Source organism: Cyprinodon tularosa, unplaced genomic scaffold, assembly GCF_016077235.1.
Source record: "Cyprinodon tularosa strain WSP-4 unplaced genomic scaffold, ASM1607723v1 ctg177, whole genome shotgun sequence".
NCBI classification, from domain to species: domain Eukaryota; kingdom Metazoa; phylum Chordata; class Actinopteri; order Cyprinodontiformes; family Cyprinodontidae; genus Cyprinodon; species Cyprinodon tularosa.
The window spans coordinates 686,334-707,060 of NW_024038589.1; the positions used below are offsets into that span (position 1 = coordinate 686,334).

Below are 20,727 nucleotides of genomic sequence, written 5' to 3' on the forward strand. Positions count from 1 at the left end.
TACTTTACAAATAATTAAAGGTTTTAAAAAAGGGTAACGGTTTTGAATACTGTATAATGTTATGTCATCTGCATAAAGGAAAATCTTGAAAGGAATAATAGGTCTTTATCTCACACAAAAAAGTCCTTGGTGAATTGTTTTTCTTTCAAGGTCAAAGCCAGTTTAGCATTTATTTACAGAATTAATGTATATAAATAACAACACAATTGATTGATTTTTTAATTGTGTTATTTTGGAGGGCAATAAATGGAGCACATATGAGCAACCAGTGTCTAACATAGAACGTCAGATATGACATTTTTTAAAAACTTGTATAAGATGGAGGTTACGTTTCTTTGAAAGTCCTGAAAAGAGAAAAAAATAAAACCATTAGACAGGTAGGAGGCTTAAGGCTAGTATTTATTTTTCTATTTGGGCACTTCTAAAACAGTTTTAAGAAGAATGTACCTCCATAATTTAGTTTGCCATAATTTTCTTAGGCAAAAATCCTCCATCTTTAACTAAAGTTGCAATGTCAGGGATGCCAGCTGATAAACAGTGTGGATGGATAATTTTCAAACAAGGACAGGAAAAGCCTCAAGAATTTTCTTTAATGCTGAAACAAAAATGTTGGCGTCAAAGTTAATACTTTGTTGTCCTGGACTTATGAGGTTACCAGGGAGATTGATGGAGGTAATATTTACCAGGAAGAAACCAAACAGTTGCTGTTAAGTAATGAATCTTAATTATTAAAGTAAGTAAACCTTTTTTATTTGATTTTAAAATTAGTGCTCCATTACTCTTTAGATTTATTTCCTTTTCTGTAAGCCTTTGCAATGTGTCTTCCTATAGGGATAAATGAACTAATGAAGAAAACGCTACAGAACCTAAACAAAAAAGACAGAGCAAGAAAAAAATTTTATTCTGTCATTTTTAATGGCAAGTCCAGGTTGAGACGATTTTAACCACCGATGAAAACACTGACTGCATACCCTTTCCATGCAAATCTAGTAAAGAAAAGTCCAACTTTTTGTTGCCATGAGGTAGAAGTACTATAGGTGCAATCATTCATCATTAGCTCCATTAGTTTTGTATTTTCCCAATGCTAATCTTTAGGATCTTGTATAATTTCCATGTAGAGGACATACGTAAGATAAAAGAACATCAAGCATATTCTTGATTATGTCAGACTGTGGATGGAGTTTGTGTGGAAGGTGATGGGCCAGTACCATATCCCAAGCATCTACTAGTTTGACGTTTACTCCTTTAAAAATTTCTCTTAGAGCCTTATCGCGTTGTAGGGAAAACCAGTCGCTGTTAGTCAAAGCCTCATAGAGGGTCATCTCTTTGGGGTTTGCAGTCCTGAGGAAGACCAACGTACCTGGAGCTCTAGTCAAGAGTCTCACCACTGCTTCCCGAATGTTCAGCAGACGTCTAACGTAAACCTCAATAGGGAAAGTGCTGAAGTGAGCCCAAATGCCAATAACTACAACAGTGTTTTCACCCCCAGGGAGGCGATCCAGCTCATTGGCAATGTATTGTAACTGACTAACAAGCGAGCTGCCAAAACGGATGGGAGGACCGTGGCTGCGGAAGGTCACCAAAATGTTGTTCACATAATCCAAAGCCAATAAAGGGCCACTTTGCTTTGAACTTTGCAGGCCAAACTCCTTGAGATCTAGAAGAGATAGAACATTAGACTGCAAAATGAATCATTACCTACTGTGAGAGCTTTTTTGGGGGGGCATATATACCTGGCAAAGACCGCATTAGGTACTCATACCACTGCCTTACAGTGGAATCCCCATAGATGTGAATGCTTTTGCCTTTAAGACACAAGCTGATTGCTGTGGAGTTAAACTGATGAACTCTGGTGCCATCTAGTGCTTGCCATGCACCTTGATAATAATAACCAGAGGGTCTCATCTCAACAGTGCTTCGGTTTTCATCTGAAAGGTGACAAAAAGTAAAAAAGGAGTAAACATTTTTCTATCCTGCCAGGTTATTCCCTATATATAAATCTATTTTTTCAGCATTACTTTGAGCAAATTCCTCTTTTTCAACTTTATATTTAATATTCCCGTAAAGAAAAGTCTTGAAAATGACAGAATTTTAACACAATAGCTGAAGGAGTAACATATTCTCAATTTAAAAACACTTTTTTTTTTTTTTTACGAGAGTATAAAAAGGGATTCTTACATTTTGAATCAGGAGAAGAAGAAAAGACACTTCAACTGTTATTGTTGACTGTTTTACTTTCATATATAGTTTACCTTTTAGTTTTGGCAAAACAGTGATGTAAGCAGGTCCTGAAGCTGGAACGGGGACTTTCATATTGACACCACTAAAACAAAGCAATATAAGCAAACAATAAAATGTGTAATCATTTATGTAAGAAATCTTTGCATCTCATTGACATTTTTAATGCATTTTAGATTTTGTTTACATTTCTGTTTTGTTTACATCTGTCTGTCCCTCAGCTCTTTGTTTACAGTTTTTTTTTTCTTTTGCAATCTTTTTCTTTGTATTTGCTATGGCCTGACAAATGCACTGCCTAAAGTGTACATTAATAACCAGATAAACCATGACCCAAATAAATGTTCATTTTCACTGAATATTTCATCATCTTGCCTGGTTCTGTGTACATTCAGGCAGTTTGTTTCATTTTTTTTTATTTGAAGAAAAGAAAAACACAAGTATTTTTGTTTGTTAAACCATAACGAGAAAACTGGTAAAAGTTATACGATTTCTCCTTTTTCTAAACGAAAATGAGAAAAACATCCTCAAGGATTAATTTTTTTTTTTTTTTTAAGTGACCTGAGAGCCCATTGTGTAGAGAGGCAGAAGTCCATAATAGTGAATATTATGAATTTATTTGATATATTCAGACAAGCTTAATTCTGACTTTGTTTTGTATCTGCACTAAAAACCCATAAACATATGAAGGTCAGAGAGATCAGTGTTTACCATGCTGACAATCATGACTACTTGCTTCATTAAAAGAAAATCAAGAATGAGCGCTCATTACCGTTCATTATCGGTCCAATTGCTCATTTTAGTAAATAAATAAAATCAAAACAAAAATACTGGTGTTTTTGTATATGTAATGGTTGATTAAGCAAAAATAAAAAAACAGCCTGAATGAACACTGACCTCTTTATTGTCTAAACAGCTAGGTTAGGAAAAAAGTTTTATTTGCGAGAAAAGAGAATTTTCCTCCAATGACATGGTCGTTGTTCTTGGAGATAAAATTCAGGATTAGTTTCAAACCTTTTGTTCAATGTCAGGAATCTTCACATCAAGCTAAATCTTTCATTAAGAAGCAGCTTTGAGTTTGTATGGTGGCGCATTTAGACTTTTTTTGCATCTGATTTTTAAGCTCAACAAAATGATCAGAACATTTACCTTTGAAAGAGCTTCTCCTCCATTGGGTTTATGTTTTGTCTGAATCGTCCTTTGGAGTGGGTGATCCTGTTGTCGCAGCCTAAAATCTTTGGCTTATAGCAAAACCACGGCTCCCCTGTCTTAATGTCAGTGTAGTTACACAGTTTTTGTTGGTTTGAATTAAGACAGACATTGCAGGTGGTAGTTTCACTTATTGAGCCCAACTTGAAATGACTTTGAAAATAGATTCTGTCAGGCTGCTCCTGGGTCAGTTTATGCAGCACCGTGACTGCCTCGCTGGGGTGAACCAGCGTCACCTAAAGGAAAACAGAACAAAACATTTTTACACAAACCAAACCTCCGCAAGAATGATTTTAGTATCTATAAAAGACAAATCGAGGCTGCCTAGGGTTTAGGCCATAGAGCTTGGAGTCCAGAGGTTCTGAGTTCAGGCCCCACTGGGTCCCTAAGCAAGACCCTTAACCCCACACTGCTCCCCGGGCGCCGCACAGTGGCAGCCCACTGCTCATTTTGTTGCTCTGTACTTGCTGCAGTGTAATGACAATAAAAGCTGGGAAAAGATAATGCAGCGACCCTTCAAAATATTCAATCTTTTCTGTTAGTCGACGCTCTTCATGGTTAAATGGTGCAGTAATAAAACTAAACAGAGTTGATAACAGAAGATATGGCAAGACAATCAAAGTATTTGAGTGTTGCATAAATCCTGAACAGTCCAGGGGTGGCTAATCAATAGTGTTAAAAAATTTTAAGGTTTATGTTGTATTTTATATTAAATGAAGTAAACAAGAAATTTTTTTTCTTCCTAATTTCAATCTGCTACTAAAACTTTATGTAATAGGGCTTGGTCGTCATGACGTAAGCACTTCGCGTCGCCGCCATGTTGAATGCGTCTTTTACCGCGGCTCAGACTATTGCCTATGACTACCACGTACTGTACTCCCTCTCAGCCGTGTTTTAATTTGATTAATTTCACCTTAACTTGATTTCAACCATGGTAAACCGTTGCTGTATTGCGGGCTGTAACAGCTCAACACATGATCGCCATGGGAAAAACATAGAAAATGGGTTAACTTTCAACTACTTTCCTGCCTGGAGGCGTAACCATGGAGACCAAGTGTCCGAGATAAAGAGTCGTCGGCTAGCTTGGATCGCAGCTGTAAGACGACCGAACATAACTTTCCACAGTATTCTAATGTCATTGAGAGTGTGTTCCCTGCATTTTCATTCTGGTAAGTTAAAGATGCACGGTTTCATTTTATAGCCTACATTGTTTATTTCCTTCAAAGTTGGGATCTTTTACAGGAAAATAAAAAGGGCAGCGGGAAAATGCTCAAATACGCGAGAAACCCGGAGGGTTGGCAGTTAACGTTACTAACTACACCTTTTAAACACATAGCAGCTAGTTAAAAGTAGATTAAATGCGTGAGTGGTTGTTAGCACTAGCGGTTAGCAGTTGCTAAACTAGCAGGTTCCAGAGCCCGTCTGATCACAGCTTACCTTTGTACGGATTACTGTGTTCCCACTGTTTGCTGGCTTTATGATGTGCAGCTCCTGAACCCATCCATTCATGAACTGCACATGAGACTCCAAGGACTTGTAGCTTCGAAACTGTTTTGAAGTATAGGCGCTCACTCATCGGTGCTCCACTCATTGCTGGAACTTCATATGGATCCAAATGATTAATAATGCTGATTTTGTCAACATACCGGTCCCTGGCTTCTCTATTTAATGTGTCCCGGTAAATTCCAGTTCCTTTTCGGGATTTTAACATCTTTTTTCTCTCTACTTCTGTCTCTTCTTTCAACAACAACGTTGTGTCAGAGCTATGTTTACGTTTGCGTAGCAGTCAGTATGGCTGCGACGTCCCACAATGCAACGTGGATCCCGAGCCCTTATACAGGTGCTGGTCATAAAATTAGAATATCATGAAAAAGTAGATTGATTTCAGTAATTCCATTTAAAAAGTGAAACTTGTATATTATATTCATACATTACATACAAACTCATATATTTCAGATGTTTATTTTGTTTAATTTTGATGATTACAAATGACAACAAATGAAAATCTCAAATTCATCATATCAGAAAATTAGAATATTGTGAAAAGGTTCAAAATTGATGGCCCCTGGTGCCACACTCTAATCAGCTAATTAACTCAAACCACCTGCAAAAGCCTTTAAATGGTCTTTCAGTCTAGTTCTATAGGCTACACAATCATGGGAAAGACTGCTGACTTGACAGTTGTCCAAAAGACGACCATCGACACCTTGCACAAGGAGGGCAAGACACAAAAGGTCATAGCTAAAGAGGCTGGCTGTTCACAGAGCTCAGTGTCCAAGCAGATTAATAGAGAGGCGAAGGGAAGGAAAAGATGTGGTCGAAAAAAGTGTACAAGCAAGAGAGATAACCGCACCCTGGAGAGGATTGTGAAACAAAACCCCTTCAAAAATGTGGGGGAGATTCACAAAGAGTGGACTGCAGCTGGAGTGAGTGCTTCAAGAACCACCACACACAGACGTATGAAAGACATGGGTTTCTGCTGTCGCATTCCTTGTGTCAAGCCACTCTTGAACCACAGACAGCGTCAGAAGCGTCTTGCCTGGGCTAAAGAGAAACAGGACTGGACTGCTGGTGAGTGGTCCAAAGTCATGTTCTCTGATGAAAGTAAATTTTGCATTTCCTTTGGAAATCAAGGTCCCAGAGTCTGGAGGAAAAGAAGAGAGGCACTTCATCCACGTTGCTTGAAGTCCAGTGTAAAGTTTCCACAGTCAGTGATGGTTTGGGGTGCCATGTCATCTGCTGGTGTTGGTCCATTGTGTTTTCTGAGGTCCAGGGTCAACGCAGCCACATACCAGGAAGTTTTAGAGCACTTCATGCTTCCTGCAGCTGACCAACTTTTTGGAGATGCAGATTTCATTTTCCAACAGGACTTGGCACCTGCACACAGTGCCAAAGCTACCAGTACCTGGTTGAAGGACCATGGTATCCCTGTTCTTAATTGGCCAGCAAACTCTCCTGACCTTAACCCCATAGAAAATCTATGGGGTATTGTGAAGAAGAAGATGCAATACACCAGACCCAACAATTCAGAAGAGCTAAAAGCCACTATTAGAGCAACCTGGGCTATCATAACACCTGAGCAGTGCCACAGACTGATCGACTCCATGCCACGCCGCATTGCTGCAGTAATACAGGCCAAAGGAGGCCCAACTAAATACTGAGTGCTGTACATGCTCATACTTTTCATGTTCATACTTTTCAGTTGGCCAACATTTCTATAAATCCTTTGTTTTTATTGGTCTTCAGTAATATTCTAATTTTCTGATATGATGAATTTGAGATTTTCATTTGTTGTCATTTGTAATCATCAAAATTAAACAAAATAAACATCTGAAATATATGAGTTTGTATGTAATGTATGAATATAATATACAAGTTTCACTTTTTAAATGGAATTACTGAAATCAATCTACTTTTTCATAATATTCTAATTTTATGACCAGCACCTGTAGCTTCAGTCTGTAACATTGAGAAGAGAGCAGACTTCGACTGAAAATTTGAAGAAAAACAGGTTTCACGCCACTCCCCCACCCTCTCTGCTTCACTCATGCCCCACCTCCAAGCTCCACCCCTCTCACAGCATCTGCGCGGCTACCGCATGCAACCAGAAGCGTCCAAGCAGCATACGCGGCATGGAGTGTGAACCGGTAAGAGCGATAACACTCACCTCCAAGCAGCTAGATATAAGATGCTGGTTATACTGAAGTTTGCTGTGTAAGCAGTTGTCGGCAGGGGCAGTAAGGGCAGTTTCTCTTTTGCTGGTGGCTGTCGCTCCGCCATGACTTCCACGCGCGTCCTCCTGACTGCGGCAGCCGGGCGGCAGCGGCAGGTTAAGCGGTGAGAGGGGGGGGGGGGGGTTTCGCGGGATTCAGCGTGTGTGAGCTGTGATTGACACTCCATCAGACGCTACTCTGGCTGTGATTGGTTGTTTTGACTCGTCCCGAAATATTCTTTCCAGATTGAAATACAGGCAGTATGCGGGACCAATTGAAGCAGTTTTTTTCACAGGTTACATATCACATGTACTGCTGTCTGGGCATAGGGACAGTTTTAGCCAATATGACAAAAAAGTGATTTTTAAAAACTTACAGACTGCAGCTTTAATGATGTATTATACAACATCATATCCCTAGTTTTAGACAGTCTTTTTTTAGTGTTTTTTTTTTTGTTTTATACAAAATTAATCAGAGTGTCTTTGTTTAGGTTATAACGATATAAATGTAAACATGATTTAAGAAAGCATTTTGGAAGTTTTTAGATACTTTAATTACTCAATCAGCAATTAGAACTAAATGATCCATAACTGTCCCAGCCAAAAACTTTTATACATTTAGTCTAAAAGCAATACTCTTTACATATTTGTCGAAGATTGAGCTGCAACCACGTTAATTTGCTAATTGGTCATGTTGGCTTGGCCATTAACACACCGTTACATTAAAACATTAAAAAAAGAAGTTCCTTCCACTTTTTTTGTCACTCTGGGGAGTTTTTGGTTACTTGAATTGAGAAAAACATAACAGATAAAATACAACTCATAAGAATACAACAATTGGCTCCTAATAAAAACTGATGTTGGCAGCATCTGAATCTCTTTTCAATGCTAATGATGCTATGATGTTAATTTCATCATAGTTTAAAATCTACATTAAAACAGAGTTAGTGGCACTTTGAGTAAAGACACTGGAGTAAGTTTTAGATTTATGCAAAATAAATTTTTATCCTAGTTAAAACGAAATATTTATAATTCTGAGTGTATAGGAACTCTTTAATTTAATACAAACATTCAATAAATGTCATTACGTAAAAGCTATCAGACCTGGATGTTTCTGAAAAAAAGTTTTATAGTTTTCCCAATTACTGCTAAAGTTTAAAACTCTTGTAGAGAATTGCATTAGCACCCTCTTGTGTCATACCAAGTTTGTACTTCCTCTATGAAAATGTAGACTTATGCATGTTTAAGCCAATGTGTTTTCAGTTACCCTTGACTGTAGGAATTAAGAGAAGAATAATTATCTGTTTTGCACCGATACCAGTATCAGGTGGGGCCCTGATCCAGCACTAAAATGGAGGTATCGGCGAGTACCAATAAATAGGGCACCGATGCCAATTTGAGAGCCAAAAGTTAATTTAACTATTGTCACCCATTCCAGGTAGGCAATAAAAAGTTCTACTGGATTCGCTTTGTATTAGTCTTTTTCCTGCTTCACAAAGGAAGGCAGCAGCTTGACAAAGCCATGATGGCAATTATTTTACATCCAAGTAGTATGCAGTTCTTCATATAAACACACATCAATTTCAAACAGATGGTATCGGTATGGGACAATACTGCAGAGCCAGTTATCGGGTATTGCTATCGGGGCCAAAAAATGGCATTGGCGCAACACTACTAATTATATAAAGGTTTGTATTACCTCAACTTGTGCACTTCCTTCCCAAAGTAAAGGGAATATAGCGGAGTAGAAACCGTTGAGATGATCCACCACATGCCCTGCCACCCCTGCATGAAGAGTCGAGTTGTGCAGCCGAGCAAATAGAACATCTCCTCCGGACCTCTTGGTATGACCATGAAAGTCACAGATTCTTATCAAAACCCTTAGCTGATCCCCCACTTGCCAATTCCCACCCTTGCTCCGTGGGAGGATGGTGAAGGTGCTATGATCAGGATCACTTGTGTCATTCAGGGAAAAGTTTGATTTCAATGTTGGGGTTTCAGGCCAGTACATAGCATCTTTTAGGCCATCTAGGATATAGTCCTCCTTGGGTGAAAGTGAATTGAATGAACAGATGTTGAATAGCTTGGGAAGCTCAGTGGAAAGCTTTGGATTAACTGTAGCACTCATTTTATTCTAAAAGGAGAGAAAGTTTTAGTTTCAGTAAAACAAAAATAACAACTCTCATAGACTTCACAGTTGTTTTCCTTTTTTATATATAGACATCCCTAAATAGCATTTATCTTCCATTTGAAATCTTATTTCACCAACAGTGTGAAGGTTAGGTCCCTGACACAGAGGTTGTGGGGGGCTTAATCTCCATAGTTTGGCATAAAGTGAGAGATTGTCGGTGCTGAAAGGGTGCTACCTTGAAAACTGACATTTAGTATTATCAATAGTGACAGTGCTCACCTTTGTTAAATCAACAGACATGAAATCAATGGTTCTATTATGGAGCAAGATGATTAAGACGCTAAAAACCATGAACAAGATGACGGAGCCATACTTCAGAGGGGCGAGAACTTTACACAACTTTCCTCTCATCATCAATGATGACCGTCTCCGTGGCTGAAATTAACAAAAAGGAGAAAAAGCAAGAGTTTACTTCTAGTCAAACCTTAATTGACAATGTATAATTGCAGAAGACATCCTAATTGCATCATCACCCTCCATGTTAATCCTACCATTACTTATAACGGAGACAACAAGATTCTCAGTCTGTTGCTTAAAGTAAGGGATTACCCATATAAATAAATAAAAATGCCTGAAATATATATTAATTTATGACAGCCTATTATATTTTTTTTCTGCATTTTTGTTTAGATTTTATTAGCTAAACTTTTTTTTACTGAAGGACCCCCCAACCCCCCCCCCCCCCCCAGCTTTTTACTTTTTAAATCATTAACTAAGGTCAGAGACAGAGGCAGAAGCCTGTTTCTGTTAACTCTGAGGCCTCTGATGTTAAGTGTAAATATTTGAGGTTCATTGGGGGATTACATTATTTCGCATTTCAGAAGGTAATGTTTATATAAGTCCATGACGCAGAGGGAAATTTTTTTTAGCTTTTGTTATTTTGGTGAATATGGCTTAGAGGTGATACAATCTATATCAATATTACACAAGATCTATAAATATAGCATTGTAAGAACAGAAATATGAGGGTCTGAAAAGTATGTTAATTTCTATGAAGTCAGTAATTGCTTTGACTTTCCCCATAAATTATTGCATAATTAAGACATAATATGGAGATGATTAGTCTGTGGTTCAGATGAATATGCAGCAAACAGTAAATATTATCTTTGGAATTTCCTAATCCTTTTTTGACATGAATGCATCATCTATTGTAAAGTTGTTTTTTTTACGATTATTTGGAGAAGTTTGATTTAGAAATTTATGTTGGTTTTATTATAATTTCATTTATTAGTAACAATAAAAAAAAGAAATTACACTCAGCTCTGTCTGATTAAATCATTTTAAACATTAAATCAAGTGTTATAAGCCAATATTTACTTTGTACTTGAACCCTAATTTAACCAAGTAAGTTTTCTTGCATTACTGGTTCTGCTTCAACTTGAGTAAAAATGTTAAAACAGTGCTTGTTTACAAAGGTAAATTATTGGGGTACTATACTGGTGGCTCATTACCAGGTATTTGTCAAATTTGATGGAATGTTGAAAAGTTAATCATATTTATTTAGCTGTGTTTGAGGCATGTTGCAAGACAGGTGCTATTGAGAACTAAAGTTGGAGAACCCTTATCTAGAGAACACCGATTGCAATGAGACTGCACAAAAATCAGCAATATAAAAAAAAAAAAAAGAATCTGTCAACATTTAAAATTTGAATACAAACACTCTTACCTCAGGAGTTATTTAGTTGAAAATAGATCAAGACTCTGTCGTCCTGCAGTTAACTCGATTCACCCCTACTTTACTTTCACAAAATAAATGCAAGGGTAGTAAAAACAGAGCACCACAGCTTGTTTTCCTCTTACAGCGAGTACCTTGATCCAGTCTTTATAAAACATGCTTTTGATCTCGCCATATATTCCAGAGAGGCGGTGAATTAAGAAATCAGTTCACCTCATCGAATGAGGACCATTTAGAAAATGGTTCTTTTTTCACTCTGGACTGATGAGTTGGCAAACAGATTACAGCAAAAGAAAACAAACCTAACCTCTGCCCCCATTTATTACCTCATAGAGAGTGCAAAAAAAGTTTCTAAATACTCAATATGGGAGTTCAAGGATGCCTAAAATGTAATATTTCTTAATTGAAATTCTGTCTGTGTCAAATGTTAGGAGAGGACTACTAAACAATTGAAAGAAAACTCAGTTACTCACTAACTGACAGAATACTTTTACAGTTTTACAATCACAGTTTTTTGGGCCATGCAGTGAACCAGGCTGGGGTGATGCCTGACCCAGTGAAAGTAACTGCTGTGTCTAAGTGGCTCCTTCCATCTGTGAGAGATTTGAGGGCTTTTTTTAGGGTTTGCAGGCTATTACAGAGCCTATTTCATTCAGACTTGCAAAAATAGCTCTCCTGATAAATTCTTTATTAATGGGTATCTCCAAAACTGATAAAAGATCTACTGATTGGAGACTGGGATGTCTAGTAGAATTCACCAATTGAAAGAGGCCTTAATCAAGCTTGAATTTTGGCTTATGCTGATTACACAAAGCACTTAAGTTTGTACACATATTCTAGGCTCAGTGGGCTTTGTATAGTACTTGCACAAACTCAGCATAGCAAGGAGCAGGTTATTGCTTATGCAAGTTGTAGCCTACATCCAGCTGAGAAGAATGACTCAAACTAGAGTTCATTCATACTTGAGTTATTAGCACTCCAATCGACCATCATGAAAAGTTAAATAGTATTGAGGGGAAGTAGAAGATTTTTCGGGTTTAAGAAAAATACTGGGATCATTATGAGAATTTGAGATATAGATATTAGCATCCAATAGATGGTATTAGTGCAACTATATATATATATATATATATATATATATATATATATATATATATATTTATTAACAATGCAAGCTACCATTAAAACCTAAAGAAGAAGAAAATAAGAAGAAGAACAAGACCCACAAAGAAGTCTGAGTGGAGAAAACAGGAGGCAGTTGGAGAACAAACTGCTGGATATCGCGGTTGTGAAGTGAGCAAAAAATCTGAAGAGATAAGAAAAGCTAAATTGGAGCTTAGAATAACTTATGCTGAAGTTGCAAAAGGAATCCCATCCCTGTCAGAAAGACCCAGTCCAACATTTAAGCAAATGACAAGTTCAAAACCTCTGGAGCAGTGTCCCAAAATTCATTGATTCATTGATTCATTGATTGTAAGAAAGAAAGATTTTGTTCTTTTCATGGTAGAAGTGATCAATTGTAGTGCTCAGACAACAAAGAAAACCGATAATCGTGAAAGCTACAGAAAAGTATGTTGAAGATAGAGATTGTCAGGGTTAGGTTGGAGGACCCAAATGCAGAGGCAGAGAGGCTGAGGTGAGTTCTTGCAGTTTAACTGGTGAAAACAGTAAACAACTTAAAATGTAAAACAAACCAGAACCATGGAGACATCAGGGGAAAAATATCAGCAAGGCGACGAGGAACCAGCAAAGAGTTGACAGCAGAGGGAGAACATATATGGCTGACTGGACAAAGGCAGGGCTAACGAGCTGATAAGGAGCAGGTGTGAGTGGAGAGCAGTCTAGGAAGGTGCTAGGGAAAAGGAGACCAACACAAGAGGGCAACAAATAAAAACCAAAGTACTCATATGTCCAGAAAATACAACAAAATGTGAATTAAACCAATAAAACTAGAAAACATGGAGCAAAGTAAAGCATAACAGAACCAAGACCATGACAGAGATTTAAACTGGGAAATGGTTGAAAGCATGATGATGGGAAAACCAATAGGACCATCAGAAATTGGCAGAGTGATGATAACTTAAAGATAAATTAGAAATTATGAAGTCGAATTTGATTTAGTATTAATTATGTTGGGTTTAGTGAAACAGTTGAAAAAAAATATAATAATATATATATATATATATATATATATATATATATATATATATATATATATATATATATATATATATATATATATATTATATATTTTTTTTTTTCCCTCAGGGTGAGTCTTGTTTCCTGGTTTAACTCCTTATCACACCGATTTGGTCTGTATTTAAACATGAGATTCATCTTCTAAACCTTTCCTTGGACAAAATTCAGAAACAAAAAGTTTGTCATATCACCTCTCTAATTTATTTCAGCCCTCCCTAGATACAAATTAAAAAATAATGCTGACTTGTTTTTTTTTTTGTGTGTTTTGTATTTTTTTGATTTATTAATTTATCTTTCATTATAATTATGTTATATTCGACATGTATAATTATAGATATCTTTGGATTTAGATTATTTTTCTTTCTTTCTGAAGTGCATTGCATAAACTAAACATCTGTTTACCCCGCAACTTGAAAGAAAAGAAAAAAAAATATTAAGAAAAGTGTTGACTATATGTTTTTTTTATACCGTATTGTTTGAGTTTGTCATTGTTACTTTTTCAAATAAAGTTATAAAAAAACCTCCTTATCACTTGGTGGCGGTAATGCAATTTTAACTAGTTTGCCAACTGCCATAAACCACTACCAGAAGAAGAAGAAGAAGAAGAAGAAGGAGCAGAAGAAGAAGAACCGGGAGGAACCAATGATGCTGTAGGCTTTGCTTAGCATCGTAGGGCGTCTGGAACGGAGCGGTGTAGAGAACAGCTTGTAGTGTTCAAGTGCCGGTTTGGGATTGGGTTCTGGGTAGGAACATGGAACAGAACGTGGCTTAGTTTATTGTAAAACCGGATGTTTTGGACCTTTAGCTCGACGGTCTTTATTCAGATATCACTTATAAACCTCTGTTTCCAATTACCGTAATTACTTCCACCCGGAATCTGCAGCATACAGTATTTACCGTAAGTTCATGTTTTATTGATCATCCAGCAGCAAATTAAAATGGACATAAAATAAAATGAATAAACTAAGCTATAAATGATTAAATATGCTGTAATGTTAATAATTACTTACCAAGTACAGGATATTAATGCAGTGATTTTGTGGATTTAACAAACTTGGGGGAAAAAAAGCTGAAACAAAACAGAGAAGATGTATCTTCAAGTGGAGAAAATCTATCAGATCATCATCCTCAACCTTTCTGAGATCAGCATCTTAAGGTTATTACAATTAATAACTCATTTTTAAATACTGTTGATAAAATAAAAATATTACATGTTACACTTGATATTCAAAGAACATAAATCAATGAATTAATCAACGGTTCATTAGTGATCTGTTTCTATGCTTCTTTTCTTTATTTCTGTTCCTTTAAACCCCCCAGAGCTAAATGTTTAGAATCAGCATAGAAACAATGGAAGAGAAGACTCTGTGGGACCAATAGATGTGTTAAATATTCCCATTTTACTTCTGTCAGCATGTAGAACTTGACTGGCTGCAGAAATGATGAACAATGTGTTGATCTAATTTAAATATTTGGGTTTTATTTTAGCTTATATAACTTTCTGACTTATGATTTCTGCTTCAGAGAGACTCTGAGCCTGTGTTTCCATCCAGCTCCTACCCCAAATGATTCCCATACCTCTGCTTTTCTCACAGGTGGAACAAGGAGGACATTTAACTCATGATTAACCTGGTAAGTTAACAGCTGCTTTTTCTCAACCATCATTCCCACCAAGCCACTGGGAACTGCTGATCCAAAGATGAACTTGGACGGCATCATCAGCTGCCTGGTGGAGACAGTTGACTCTAAAAGCATCATTACTGTCAATCCTGGTGAGAAAACACAACATTTACACACTTTCTCACATTTTTTTTTCCAACTCTGCCACTTTTTTTTTTAAATTATTGTTTAAACACTATTAAGGTCCACTTTTCTGTAATGCTGCTGTAACACCACAATTTCCCCATTGTGAGACAATAAAGAGATTTTCTATTTCTATTCTATTTCCAATCAAACTGTAGGATAGCGCCATCTGCTGCTCCATTTTATATAACCAACAATATCACTTCATCAGAAAAAGGAGGTTTTGATGTTTTCATGTTGTCTCTTGTTTTCACAGGAGAGGCCAGCTTGTTGTTCAACAATGCTGGAGATGCTCCTGAGTCTGGAGCTCTGGACCAAGATGAGAAACCACAGGATCTGCCTGGTTGGTTCCAATGAATATAATGTTGGACAGGGTTCCCTCTATGAATTTTAATTCATATCATTCATATCTGAAATAAAACTATAACAGTCAACTAATTCACTTTGGTTAAAATGCAAGACACATTAACCTGACTTTAGGAAATAGTGTCTGAATTCACAAATCACACAGACTATGAGAAGAATAAAGGATTCAAACTGTGTGGTGTTCAGGTCATGCTTCTAGTGCAACAGGAAAAAAGGAGACTTGAATATAAACTAAATGTGAGCAGGGCTTTATGCAATTAGCTCCAATTATGTTAAAGTCTGGGATTAACTTGACATACTGAAACATGGAGAGTGAGCAGAGTGACATGCTAGCTACACCCTAGATAGGGGAAGGATTAGTACCACTCATTTTCAGCTGAGTTTAGAGAGGTTGTGGAGCCCATACGGCAAGAGCTGTATGAGTTCAAGCTTTTATCTTCAATATACTGACCCAGCAAAACCTGATGCTGTAAAGGCAACAAAGCACAATCTCAGTTCTTGGGGCTCACCTGAAAGATTTTCCCATAAAGTAAACCACAAACAAAAACAGAGAGAGAGAGAGAGAAGGTAGAGGGTTTGAAAAAACAGGGCAGAGAGATGGATAATGGGAGGAGCACATTTTAATGTTTGTTAAAAATATCTTTCAGTCACATTGGCCATATTTTGTTTGCCAGATGTTGTAGTATGCGAGAAAATAATCCTGTTCAGAGGAGGGGTTTATTAAAAGTGTGTGGTGAAAAAGGAAACTCCCAGTGAAATAGAAGCAGACGGCTTAATGTCGTCATGCAAATTTGTACTTGTTGGTTGCAATAGAATAATTTTAACTGTTGTGCATGGTGGACCTCGAGATACTTTAAGTATATTCGATATATCACCCACCCCTACTCTCAAATGAATAAGGATAGGAGCACATGAATCTAGGTGCACTATGAATTTTCTTAAATAGAACAATAAAAAATAAATAAACAGTATTATAATTCATGTTTCATCAGGCTGTCCTTTTACAGCAGGATTATTTTTCAAGTTTCTCTTTAAATACTAGTTTGATAATCACTGTTTTGTGAGAAAACACCCAACCCGATGTCTTTATGATTTCAATCAAATTAGACTTTAAAACGGGTAAAACCTTCTCAATAAAACCTGTGGTGAAAAACATAACAGTAACATGGCATCCAAAACCAAGCAATGTTTTAATGATACCCTTTATGATGTCTTAAGTGTGACTGATCAAACTTTAAAACGTCAACAACAAGCTATAGAAAGCTGTAGAAGGTATGTATTTGCTATTCTCGGCTTGACATGTTTCACAGACTACAAAAACACAAAAACAGAACACGTCACTTCGAGATTTTGTGTCATATCTGCAGTTATCTGATTGGTTCTAACTTTAGATCGAGTTCCAACCAAATTATTTAATAATGTATTACCTCTGATTTCCAACTCCATTTTAGATATGATGAATCTCTCCATGTCATCTAAACCTTCAGTTTGTGGAGTGGACTAAATTAAAATTTTGACCTCTACAGAATCGCCTTGTGATACTGAGGAGATGGAAAAATAAAACAGATTCTTTAACATTTAATACTGCATTTTCTGATAATGTTCTGTTTAAGTGAAACCTTTTGGGGGCAGAACACTCCATTAAATTATGTTTGAAGGTTATTTGATCAGAGAGGACATGGTTGTGAAGAAGCATTGTTTTATCTTTACAATCAATGCCGTATGTCAACACAAGATCCAAAGTATGAAAATAAGAATGTGTAGGACTATGCACATTTTGAACAAAATCAATTGAAATAAAGGCTGCTCTTAAGTTTTCTCCTCCAGGGTTGGCACGAGTGTTAAAATAACCTGCTATAACACCCTGGTCAATATTTATCACTAAAACAGAGCAATTGTATATAATTGAAATGGAGATAAAAAGATGCTGAATGGGAGGACAGAAATGGCTTCAACATTTAAATAAAAATTAAACGTAAAGCATAGAAAAGTAGCAATTAAACCCAAGAATTAGGTGTAATCATAGAACATATATCATTTTATTTAAAAATTAGGTCTAAATATCTCCACACATTAAATATGTGTTTCAATGTTTCCTGCAGATGTTAAGCAGACGATTAAAGAAGAAGTTCCTGAAGACCACAAACCTTATGCTATTAAGCCTGACCCAGAGGCCGTCCACATAAAGGAGGAACTGGAGGAAGTCTGCACCAGTCCAGTGGGAGATCAGCTCAGTTTCAAAGAGGAAATTGATGCCACAAAGTTTCCAAAAACTGCTAATCCCCTAAAGAGTGAAGAAAATAAACATTCCTCTGATGTTCAACAGCCTTATCAAGACCACATTAAAGGCAGAGAGATTCCAGAAGAGAATGATGGAGAAGAATCTATAAGGATACAAGATCATCCAGATAGGTCATTTTCCTCAGAGACTGAAGATGTTAATCAGTCCATGTTTGAACCAAAACGCTTATTAGCAACTGGAATGAAAACAAAGGACCTGGACTTTCACTGGAAGAAGGTGACAGCTCCTGATTCACATGGATGCATTGCCAACAGACCTTTTGACACCTCTGACTTTACTCAACAATTAGTTCAAAATCTTCAGAAAGGCATGAGACATTCAGAAATGGGCTCTTCAAGCTCTATGGATAATATTGACATTTTTACAATGAAGAAAAATGTAGGCTCACAAAGAAATGTCCTTAAAAGGCTGAAGACCTGCTGTGAAGACTCTAGTAAAACATTTACTGAAAAAGAAAAATTAAAAATACATAAGAGAATTTACACAGGTGAAAAACCTTTCGGTTGTGACTTATATGGAAAGAAATTTAGCCAGAAAGGACATTTTAACTTACACAAAATGATCCACACTGGAGATAAACCTTTCTGTTGTGACCTATGTGGACAGAGATTTACCGGGAAAGAAAGTTTAAGCAGACACATGATGATCCATGCAGAAGACAAACCTTTCTGTTGTGACCTATGTGGACAGAGATTTACCGGGAAAGAAAGTTTAAGCAGACACATGATGATCCATGCAGAAGACAAACCTTTCAGTTGTGACCTATGTGGACAGAGATTTAGGCACAAAAGAAATATTAACAGGCACATGAGGATCCATGCAGAAGACGAACCTTTCTGTTGTGACTTATGTGGGCAGAAATTTAGGAAGAAAGGAAGTTTCAACACACACATTAGGATCCACACTGGAGACAAACCTTTCTGTTGTGACCTATGTGGAAAGAGATTTAGACATAAAGGAACTTTCAACAGACACATGACAATCCACTCAGAAGACAAACCTTTCTGTTGTGACGTATGTGAGCAGAGATTTGGCCACAAAGGACATTTAAACTCCCACATGATGAGCCACACAGGAGAAAAACCTTTCTGTTGTGACCTATGTGGAAAGAGATTTAGCAAGAAAGGAAATTTAAACCAACATATGATGATACACAAAGACAAACCTTTCTGTTGTGACCTATGTGGGCAACGATTTAGGCAGAAAAGCGGTTTAAAATCCCACATGATGATCCACACAGGGGATAAACCTTTCTGTTGTGACATATGTGGACAGACATTTAGCAAGAAACAGAGTTTAAAATTACACATGATGATCCACACAGGAGATAAACCTTTCTGTTGCGACCTGTGTGGGAAGAGATTTCGGCACAAAGTACGTTTAAACTCACACATGAGGGTCCATGCAGGAGACAAACCTTTCTGTTGTTACTTATGTGGACGTAGATATAGAGAGAAAGGAAGTTTAAACAGACACCTGATGATCCACGCTGGAATCAAACCTTTCTGTTGTGATATATGTGGGAAAAGATTTAGGGAGAAAGGAAGATTAAACTCACACATGATAATCCACACAGGAGACAAACCTTTCCTTTGTGACCTATGCGGAAAAATGTTTGGCTTGAAAGGAAATTTTAAATCACACATGAGGATCCATGCTGAAGAAAAAAAAAACACTAGCTGCTGCACAGATTCAGAGTGAGGACATAACCAGTACTGCTAACATAGCATTAAAGTGAATTGATCAATTTGTATGATATTAATCAAATGGGCATAATATGGCTTATCAGATACTAATATGTTTTGAGTGTTATTTGCAAAGTTGTGTGCTCTCTTTCATCACCTGACTTTGGAACTGGCTTGGAGCTTTGTCTGCGTTACTGTATTTTTCCTGGCCTGGGTCACCTGCGGAGCTTGTTAACAGTTTTATATCTGTTTTGTTTTGTGTATGAGCTTCTGTCTCCTTAAACCAAAGTTGATCACAGCAGAAGGCATCTCACACTGGTCCTGGTTCTGCTTGAAGTTTCTTCCTGTTAAAGGGAGTATTTTCTCTCCACTGTCGCTGCATACATGCTTGGTGTGAAGGATTACTGAAGAGTCCTATACAAGTGCAAGCGAAAAATTGTCGCCACAACTTCATTCAGGAAGAGCAGGTCTTGCAAGTCAATGACTTGATGCATTCAGCTGATTTTCCATGATATAAATCAGGGTTTGGCAATTATTTTTTCCATGAGGCAACATGAGAGACAGAAAATGTTGTGGAGGACCAGACCAAAAGATTTGAACTCAATCATGCATATTAATTGTATTTCTTTATAAAAAGCATTGGTTTGACAATTGTATATGTTAAGATTAAGCAATGAAAAAATCGAGGTTGCCTCACAAAAAATGTAATTTATTCATTCAAATTAACCAAAACATTAAAAAACAAAATGTGAACTTTTTATACCATTTGTTGATCTTGGTTTTGGTTGGTTGCTGCATTCCTGGATGTGTGAAGCTTGGTAAAAAAAAAGCATTGCTGCTTTTGCAGCTAAACTAGCAAAGCTTCCAATGCCCACGGCCTTTCAGCATCATTCAAGTTTCTGTGGTTCTCCGCATGTTTCGTCTGTTGTAGTCCTTAAACGTGGCGATCTGCTCGCCGCAAACTAGATGCACAGCTTTTCCACTGACTTTTGTAAGTAAATAATTAGCTGTCCAATTCTTGTTGAAAACTCTGAATTTGTTATCTAGCTGTGAGGGACCGAGCCAAAAAAAAAAAAAAATCAGAGAAGCACAGGGAAGTCATTGATGAAAAAATGGTAACAAATTTATTTAACAAAAAATAAAGTTCAAACTTCTAACAAGACAGGGCCCATCAAAGAAAACAAATGACAAAAGTCAGCATAATCCAAACCTGACACAGGAAAAGATCTACTCAACTAACACACAAGGGAAACATATATAAACACTGGTTGATTAGACCATTTTAAAACAAGAGGGAAACATATAATACATTTTCCTAAACAAAACTTCAACAAAAGACCAAACTAATGA

At 37.0% G+C, this 20,727-nt stretch overlaps 2 protein-coding genes across 4 annotated transcripts; one reads left to right on the top strand and one right to left on the bottom strand.

Annotated features, from left to right (window-relative positions):
- Positions 1-892: 892 nt before the first annotated feature.
- On the bottom strand, positions 893-11,271 carry LOC119781461 (NXPE family member 3-like). The gene is made up of 7 exons (XM_038281941.1): positions 11,014-11,271; positions 9,567-9,722; positions 8,856-9,290; positions 3,385-3,680; positions 2,253-2,323; positions 1,734-1,928; positions 893-1,657 (listed from the first exon to the last, which is right to left on the bottom strand). The coding sequence occupies exons 2-7, from the start codon at positions 9,699-9,701 to the stop codon at positions 1,092-1,094; spliced, it is 1,698 nt and encodes a 565-aa protein (XP_038137869.1). The 5' UTR covers positions 9,702-9,722; positions 11,014-11,271; the 3' UTR covers positions 893-1,091.
- Positions 11,272-14,820: 3,549 nt separating this feature from the next.
- LOC119781410 (gastrula zinc finger protein XlCGF57.1-like) lies at positions 14,821-20,474 on the top strand. Of its 3 annotated transcripts, none has more exons than XM_038281847.1 (4): positions 14,821-14,993; positions 15,281-15,367; positions 17,493-18,384; positions 18,469-20,474. In XM_038281847.1, exons 1-4 carry the CDS (start codon positions 14,921-14,923, stop codon positions 19,391-19,393), a joined length of 1,977 nt encoding a protein of 658 aa, XP_038137775.1. In that variant the 5' UTR covers positions 14,821-14,920; the 3' UTR covers positions 19,394-20,474. The 3 variants fall into 3 exon arrangements, with proteins under 3 accessions (XP_038137775.1, XP_038137774.1, XP_038137773.1); XM_038281846.1 differs by having other exon boundaries at positions 17,493-18,266; positions 18,351-20,474; XM_038281845.1 differs by having other exon boundaries at positions 17,493-20,474.
- The last annotated feature ends 253 nt before the right edge of the window (positions 20,475-20,727 follow it).

What these genes read in the sequence shown, in the direction of transcription:
- LOC119781410 (XM_038281845.1), top strand. Translation starts at nt 14,921, where the DNA reads ATGAACTTGGACGGCATCATCAGCTGCCTGGTGGAGACAGTTGACTCT. An exon ending in CATCATTACTGTCAATCCTG is followed by an intron (nt 14,994 to 15,280) that starts GTGAGAAAACAC and finishes TTGTTTTCACAG; the next exon opens with GAGAGGCCAGCTTGTTGTTC. An exon ending in GAAACCACAGGATCTGCCTG is followed by an intron (nt 15,368 to 17,492) that starts GTTGGTTCCAAT and finishes TGTTTCCTGCAG; the next exon opens with ATGTTAAGCAGACGATTAAA.
- LOC119781461 (XM_038281941.1), bottom strand. Translation starts at nt 9,701, where the DNA reads ATGATGAGAGGAAAGTTGTGTAAAGTTCTCGCCCCTCTGAAGTATGGC. An exon ending in AAGGAAGTGCACAAGTTGAG is followed by an intron (nt 3,681 to 8,855) that starts GTAATACAAACC and finishes GTTTTCCTTTAG; the next exon opens with GTGACGCTGGTTCACCCCAG. An exon ending in GAGGAGAAGCTCTTTCAAAG is followed by an intron (nt 2,324 to 3,384) that starts GTAAATGTTCTG and finishes GCTTTGTTTTAG; the next exon opens with TGGTGTCAATATGAAAGTCC.